Below are 8,313 nucleotides of genomic sequence, written 5' to 3' on the forward strand. Positions count from 1 at the left end.
ACCACCTTTATAAAATGGCGAAGGAGTACCGACTCCCAATGCAAGAACGGTCATCATCCTTGGTCACGGACTGCATGATGATGATGGTTTTCACGCGTGGACCTTACTTTATTGGTTACATTATATATAATAAATTCAACTCCTTTATTTATAACGCGCACAGTATGCACTATTAAAGAGATACGTGAAACCACATATAAGAAAGCAGGCAGCCACGCGGTGAGCTGGCACCAGCAATTGCCCACGCTCTGAAGTGCTCTATATATCAAGGTGTTCTCGGCCAATTAATGAATATTTACATGCGGGAGAAAACCGGAGCACTCGGAAAAAAACACACGCGTGCGAGAGAGGAAAACACTCGATCTCACATAAACGGAACAGGTCGGAGTCCACATTTAGCTGTACTGCCTCCTCCAGTGTATGGCACCTTCGCGACGCCTATGGGAAGGGGGAGTTTCACGTAATATTGTGTGATCCACCAGCCCTCGCCTCCACGGTGCTGGATTACAAGGGTGTGCCACCACCGCCCGTGGTGGTGGTGATGATGGGGCACATGATCTCTCTGTCTCTGTTGTACAGTCATTGCTATTGTTGAGTTTAAATGCAATGCGAGTTTCACTTCTAACACGCATCGCTGATTCAATCACAATCGAAAATAGTGGCGCAGCGTGGTTGGCACGGGACCTGGTGCCAGCAATGAAATGGGACCCCCCCTGTTTGCCTTCCTCCCTCCCTCTTCATCGCCCAGCCCGTGTACCCCGGTGCCGCTGCTTCTACATTAAATTATGCACTGCACGTTAATGGCCGTGATGATGATGATGACGAATGTAGGATGAATGTTAAATTATTATCCTGAACATGATCATATGGATGGAGATAGTGATAGCGTTGGTGTTGGCGATGATGGTGATCGTGACGATCGATCAGGGATGATCATGAAGATGGGTAGATGAATTGATGTAGATTGTAATGAGCGTGGTGGTAGTGGTGCTGGTGATGATGGCGATCGTGAGCATAATCATGATGGGTGGGTGGATGACTGGTAGTAGTGATGACGACGACTATACACGTTGGTCGACTGTCGCTGAGAACATCCCCCACGGGCTCTCACGCTCTCAACGCTGCGCGGTTTGCCAGCAACATTTCGCCAAAACACCTTGGGGTTATGGGCGGCAACACTCACGCACAAATAAGGGTGCGACAGCCGGGCGTGCCCGAGCCAAGACGTCCTTAAAAGCGGGGCCACGGTGTGAGCACTGCACATCTCCGGATCCCAACAACACCGTCTGCCTCTGGCGAGACCTCGTCCATCCTCCGTCGTGATGAAGCTCTCGGTTCTCATCATCGTCTGCGTCTGCGTGGCCGCCGTCGTGGCCAACAAGGACGCGACAACTCAGTCACGCAGGAAGCCCAAGAAGATGCCCCAGACCCTGTCCAGAGGTAAATGGGGAGGAGGGGGGAGGGTGGTCGGGGTTCGGGATAAACACCTGACGGACGGGCAGACGGGGGCCACATGACGCAGTTACGGATACTTGTACAGCCGTTTTGTCAATCCACTGCTGGATGAAGGCCACGCCACGTGGGGCGTGTTGTTTGTTTGACTGTACTTCACCATTAACGTGGACACGTATAAGTCCGAAACGGCGATGGGTTTATTGCACTGCCCTCGACTGCACACTACGTACTCTCGCAGGTTATGAAGTGTGCTATGTATGGCAAGTCGCATATCTAGGGACTTGCCAGTCTCAACCTGCTTAGCTTCTGAGACATGACGACACGAGGCGCGTTGCGGGAGAGTTGATTCCTACGCGCGTCGCTCGCGGGCGTTGTAACGATTACAAAATCTCGTGAGATTCAATGCATTATCGCGAAAGAGTGCCCCATTTATAATATTCCCTGCGTTGTTTCGCCTCGCCTTTATTGCTTCTCGCGTTGTTCTTGGTCTCGTTCGCCCCAGCTCGCGTGTGTTCTTGCTTGTTCCCCAAGCAAGCTGTGACTTTTAATTGATCGCGAGTTTTATTATGCAAAGTACCACTGTGAACATCATCTACTGGCAGTGGCGTATAGCGTGGCCGACGTGAGCCCTGGTACACGGAATGAAATGCCCCTCCTTCCCATGTGCCCCGGTGCAGTTGCACCGCCTGCACACTGTATAGCTACACCAATGACTGCTGCAATTCGTTTTACTGTTGATGATGGTCGTGATGATGCCAATCGAAATTCTATTGCCTAAATGATTATGCACCACCACCACCTCTATTACCACCATTGCCAGCATCACGGTGATCACTATGATCACTATTTCATCACCATAATAACCATCATTATGATTACCACCATCATAACCATTACGACCACCACCAACAACCATAGCCGTCATCATCATCAACATCATCATCCTTACGATCTCCTCGTGTTGCTATTTCAAAGCGCACACGAATGTAAGCAGTCCATCTCACGCGTGTCCCACACAAAACCAATCCACGTCCGCTTGGGTCGTTCCTCCGTATGCAACCCTCCCTTGACTGCCATCCCATTTACTGGCTTTGCTCTTCAGATGTCACACATATGCAGCGACGTGATCTGAATGTCATGAAATCCCACGTATACTTAATCATGATTTCATTATTAAAGGAGTAAGCCCCGAATTTTAATCGTTTATTGTTACACGAGACTTTTCCCTGACCGTGAATTTGCGGCTGCATGGGCGTGCCGGGTACGAATCAATAGAGAATAATTAAGTCCTGGCGCGGCACACATCGATTACATTTTAATTACCAACTCACCCTGACCCTTCAGGGTGAATACATTGCGTCACATGAGGCATCTTTCCAAACCACAGTGAAAGTGCCTCAATTATATCATGCCACATCTATTATCCATTACTTTTTGACTCATACGACGGAGTGACCATCAGCACTGCCATCTTCTGGCCACACCTCGCAACATTCCTCCTTCGACACATGGCAAGTCCTTGCAAGTGGTTCACCCTTGCACGTAATTACCATGTTTATTGGGTCTCTATGTAAGTCTATCGGTCTCTGTGTGAATCTACAGGTCTCTCAATGTGCGTCTATCGGGCTCTTTGTGAGTGTATGGGTCACTATGCGAGTCTGTGTGAGTCTCGAGGTCTCGAGGTGAGAAAGCGCTGGTAATGAAACCACTGCCGAGTGCATTCCAGTGACTCGACGAATCTACCTGCACGCGTTATCACCCGAGAATGGAAGACACGGGGTGGAGTTTGTACCCTCAACGCGGAGCCTGGAGCTGATCTCGCCGTGTTCTCACGCTGTGCTGTGCGCGTGCTGTGTGCAGGCTGGGCGGATGAGGCGGAATGGGTGCAGACCTACAGCGAAGGGCTCTACAGAGCCAAGAAAGAGTAAGAAGCAATGGGTCACACAGCACTGAGATCCTGCACCCCTTCCACCCACATACACACACATACACTTTGATGTATTCAGAGACAAATATGTCCGCATATCCGCATAGACTTTTCGGACAAGTGCTGTTAGCGTGCACCTATTACTAAAGCTAGCATTGTGCACCTGGGAGTGGTGTGACCCATCATCTCTCTCATCAGTCCTGCTGTTTACACATCGCACCAGGTACTAATTTAAAGCTGAGTCAACCGAGAGTGGGTCCGGCACGACTTCAGATAATCCCCGTTGCCGGGCTCGAACTCAGCTGACTGGGTTGCATTGCGCCACCGCTTCCCAAAACCGCATATACACACAAGACTAAGGGTCTCGTTTATAGCCTACATAGGCTGTTGGGACACGTGCTGTAAGCGAGCACCTATTAAGTGTGCCACAGGCACAAGTCCGTGTAAAAAGGGAAATACCGGGCCGCCTCTGTCTCCCCATTGCTGGTGGTGTGTGTCATTGTGTGTGTGCGGTAGCGGAGACAGTGTGTCTATAACGCGTGTGTTTGTACAGGGGGAAGCCACTGATGGTCATTCACCACCTGGAAGAGTGTCCCTACAGCCAAGGTGAGGAGGCGAGGCACAACCCTCCACGTGTTCTCCATCTTTCCGGCAATCTCACAAACACAACAGAGGCTTGAGAATTAAGTTCATAATAGTATGATGCTTATTTACCCATGAAATCCTCACCGAGTCTCAATAATTTTTTTTTCAGGAAGACCCTGTCGAGTTTTCGCAGGAGCAAACTATGTTGCTGCTGTGTGTAATCCCAACTAAGTTACTTGCAGGTCATCTTTTTTTCCAGCATTGGGATATTTGGCCAGTACCAGTTGCACTCTATGTGCTTGTTTTGTTTAGCTCTATTGACGTTGGCTTCATTGGCGTAATTAAACCAGCCCTCCATTGCTAAAATAACAAAATAAACCGGCAGGCAAATGTCGTCTTCTTTATATATCTCTAAACAAATACATCAAAAATAGGCCCCACTGCCCTTTGGGAGTGCATCATTTCAGCAGCACTGATTCAAGTACAAGACAAATTTGCGCCGGTTTTGACACAGTTTCTCATCAGGAGAGTCAGGTTTGTCTGAATCAATGGTGGTGAACTGACAGGTGTAACAGGCATGGACACTCTTTAAGCTATGGGTCGTAAGTCGACGCTAAATCATTATATTGCGTCCTAGCTCACATATTCCACAAAGAGTGTAATCTATCTTGCGACAGATGATATATGTATGATATATAGATGACATATGCATTATATATAGGTGATATATGTATTATATATAGATGATATTTGTACTATTTTATGCTTGTCACGAAAGGACTCAAGAAAGCTTTTGCTGAGAATGCTGAGGCTCAAAAGATGGCAGATAAAGATTTCATCATTCTTAACCTCGTGGTACGTAAATATATCTGTACGTATGTGTGCATGTGCACGTGTGTGTATACATGCATGTGCATGTGTGTGTATACATGCATGTGCACGTGTGTGTATACATGCAAATGCACGTGTGTGTATAGAGTACATGCATGTGCACGTGTGTACTCTATGTGTTTGAAGGAGCAGTGGCACAGTGGTAAGCACACTGCATTACGAACGTTGTTCCAATCACATATTGTGATTGAGTTCGATTCTGAGTCACAGTTAACATCAGTGGCGAGTGATGTCAATATAGGTATTTGGATTCATGTCTACCTTTTGGGTCTCATTAACGCATGAAGTATGCATTAACCACACATACTTGTGACAAAACATGCAAACAAACATGCTCTGATAATATATGCAGTCTTTGAAAATTATTGGCCTGCACAAGAGACAGCCTTCTTTATCGCATTGTCTCACCAGTGTTAGACCAGAGAACGCCAAAATGCCTTTTGGCTCAGAGAACGCATAGAAAGGGTAAAGCCTATAATTATTGTTAAACAATAGTATGTAGAAATGCATAGCACACGTTGCGTGGCTGTGGATAGCTGTGTTCCTAATGACGTTTGTTCCCACAATCGTCTTTCAGTTCGAGACCCACGACAAACATCTGGCTCCTGATGGCTACTACGTCCCAAGGATCATGTTCGTGGGTAAGTGGACCACCGTCACAGACATAACGGGAGTGTACACAGAGTTATCAAACACCACGCCATTCCCCATTCACACGCTCGTTTCACTCTTGTTTGAAGACGCGGAGTCTCGTGCTCTCAGCTGTGGGGCGCTGGTGGCGATGTACGCCTGCAATATAGCCATGTGGAGGATCACGAAATCGTGAAAAGTCTCACCCGTGAGCGTTGAGGTCGCCAACTCCTGGCTTGCCAGGGTATATATAAGGCAGTACAGTAAATGGATTATTTTCCATCTGTACGAGGATTGAGTGTTATCCTCCTCACCCCTCCTCATTGCATGCGTGGGTTTTCTGTGAGTAGAGACTGGTTTCTTCACGACCTAAATAGGTGCTCTTTAACAGCATCTGCCCTCAACAGCCTACATCGGATCTTGGGCTATACTGGGGAGGGTTTTTTTTTGTCTTGTAATTATTGTCGTTGCTTATTTTAAAAATTAACTTTACAGATCCTTCCCTGACTGTGAGAGCTGACATCGCCGGAAAGTACTCGGACAAGCTGTACACGTACCAGCCAGAAGACCTGAACTTGCGTGAGTGCCTGGGTTAGGGCTCGTGTTAAGGTTGGGTCAGTGGCATAGCAATGGAGTGTGCTGGTTGGTGCAACTGTGTTAGGCTCCCACAGTTGCATTTCTCACCGAATATATCAGTGGTTACTGGTAGACTGAAATAGACACTTGAATAATTACCATAGCAAAAAGTATATTAGATGTAGTGTGCTGGGGGTGGAAATGTTCTGGGTCACAGACCTGGAGACACATGGCTAATATTAACAAAAAAACTGGACACATTCGTCAATATCACCGAATAGGTTGGCTGAAATTAAGCTGAGCCTGGGTGGGTTTCTACACGCGACAGCTGTTTGTTTATAGAGATGCATCTCCATTCAGCATACATATCCAGACCAGCCTGTTCATACTTGTCACACCGCGCGGCACAACTAACGCCTTTAATTATTGTGTTCGCGGCAGTGGTGGCCAACATGAAGAAGGCAAAGATTTTGCTGCACACGGAGTTTTGAAGACAGCAGCTGTGCACGCATCCATCTACTGCGCACGCATCCATCCACTGTGCCTGCCATGGCATCAGGAAATGGCATCTTCAGAATCGAGCCCCACACTCTTCCAGGAGTTAGGCCGTATACGACCTGCAACATTTTATAGGGCACGTGGCCACACGAGGCCTACCACTTCACACTGCCTAGTAAACTGCGCATTAATCAGAGAAAAACCCATTTTCCAACCGACGACACTGCGTATATAATTGTATCACTTAAGTCAATTCTGACGTGGCCGCGTTGTGTATTAAATGTGTGGATTGACAAAGGTATTTGAAAGTGCTGTTCAACCCTCGGTAAGAAACGGGTTCAACACCCCTGCTCGACTTCCAACATGGCCCTCACGTGGACGCACATTCCCTCGGTTTTATTAGTGATCAAACTGCTGTTGTTTGCTCAGTTCTGCCCATCGCTCGTGAAGCCGTGGACTCCATTCGCTGTATAAGTGCCGCCATAAGCACGTTCATGCCATATTGGTGTTTGCGTTTACACACACAATAAACCTTGTTCAAACGTCGACTCATTTTGGCATTATTCAACAGCCATTGCTATTCGAGCAATACAATGACATCAGTTCGTATTGGTGTATAAAACACGGTGAAGGTTTTCACGGTTGTGCTGGACCGCTCTCCGATGCGTTCTTGAACAATCGTCGGATATAATGTCGAACAAGCCGTGTAACCCAAAACCACATCGGATAACTTAAAATGTGAACCGGGTGAAAGCTCTAACCACTTGGTGTCTCATGGCAGATCCACTCACTTTCTCCACCAGAGAAATTCAGTCTGACATGTGATTTCATTAAAATGCAGAAAGCTTTGGAGCACAGGGACATCATTTGTTTACTGATGCCAGGAATGGGGAGGCGTGTTCTGAATTAAAGACCCAAGCAATGTCTGCATTCAGGCTTTATTTACAATTCCATTATTAGCAGCATTTTAATAACCTCGCTTTCTTTCAAAAATTTGGTCGTTAAGCTTTGCGTGCACCAATAGTCAAAATGTGACATGACCATGGCACTTGCATGAATGAAAACATCAATTGACAAAACGATGCAATGCATGCATCGTGGGCCTTCATATGAACGAATCTCGCTAACACTCCTATTAATGAACATCACGGGTTTTGCAGTCCCATTCACTCGGAGGGAAGCTTCGCGTCCGTGGCAAGCAAACCGGTTCGAGGCTTGCGCATTCTTCCTCATTGCGGACCCAACCGGGACTCCACTCCTGCACTGCACAGATGTCGCGGACGTCGTGGGCGGTGCGGGGTACTACGATCGCGGTGACACAGTCTCCCTCCTGGCTCCAGCCCCTCGCCGTCCCCCTTTGTCTTTCCAATACAATAACTGATTGCTTTTCAGCCCCCCAGCTTCGTCTCCCCCCAGCTACGACCAGGTCTATCCCAACCCCTCACCAGTTCCTCTTGTTTTACTGCATCATCACCACCACTTGCAATAACCCAATTCTTCATTTAAAATTACAATGCTATGTACAATTGTATAATTCCTGTCAAGCACCTTGTTATATTTATATCGCGGCCTTGGTAAAGGCACTATATGCTGTTACGGGCGTTCATCACGAAATTCTCTGCAACCAGCGCGCATTTATACAGTATTGACGTGGCTGCAATGCGTACCAGTCAAATATAATCAAGTTCCAGACCATGCCGAATACGTGGGGAGGAAGATCTCAAACGAACCCGACCTCAATCTGCATTCAC

General features: G+C 47.5%; 1 protein-coding gene across 1 annotated transcript; it reads left to right on the forward strand.

The window, feature by feature from the left end:
- The first annotated feature begins 1,245 nt into the window (after window positions 1-1,245).
- LOC133345137 (anterior gradient protein 3-like) lies at window positions 1,246-7,108 on the forward strand. Its single transcript, XM_061555634.1, has 7 exons — window positions 1,246-1,440; window positions 3,316-3,379; window positions 3,936-3,988; window positions 4,746-4,822; window positions 5,436-5,499; window positions 5,984-6,067; window positions 6,506-7,108. Exons 1-7 carry the CDS (start codon window positions 1,323-1,325, stop codon window positions 6,553-6,555), a joined length of 510 nt encoding a protein of 169 aa, XP_061411618.1. The 5' UTR covers window positions 1,246-1,322; the 3' UTR covers window positions 6,556-7,108.
- The last annotated feature ends 1,205 nt before the right edge of the window (window positions 7,109-8,313 follow it).

The sequence above is a fragment of the Lethenteron reissneri genome, chromosome 21 (assembly GCF_015708825.2).
Source record: "Lethenteron reissneri isolate LAM-NWPU_2019-01 chromosome 21, ASM1570882v1, whole genome shotgun sequence".
Classification (NCBI taxonomy): Eukaryota; Metazoa; Chordata; class Hyperoartia; order Petromyzontiformes; family Petromyzontidae; genus Lethenteron; species Lethenteron reissneri.

What these genes read in the sequence shown, in the direction of transcription:
- LOC133345137 (XM_061555634.1), top strand. Translation starts at nt 1,323, where the DNA reads ATGAAGCTCTCGGTTCTCATCATCGTCTGCGTCTGCGTGGCCGCCGTC. An exon ending in AGAGTGTCCCTACAGCCAAG is followed by an intron (nt 3,989 to 4,745) that starts GTGAGGAGGCGA and finishes TTGTCACGAAAG; the next exon opens with GACTCAAGAAAGCTTTTGCT. An exon ending in TCATCATTCTTAACCTCGTG is followed by an intron (nt 4,823 to 5,435) that starts GTACGTAAATAT and finishes ATCGTCTTTCAG; the next exon opens with TTCGAGACCCACGACAAACA.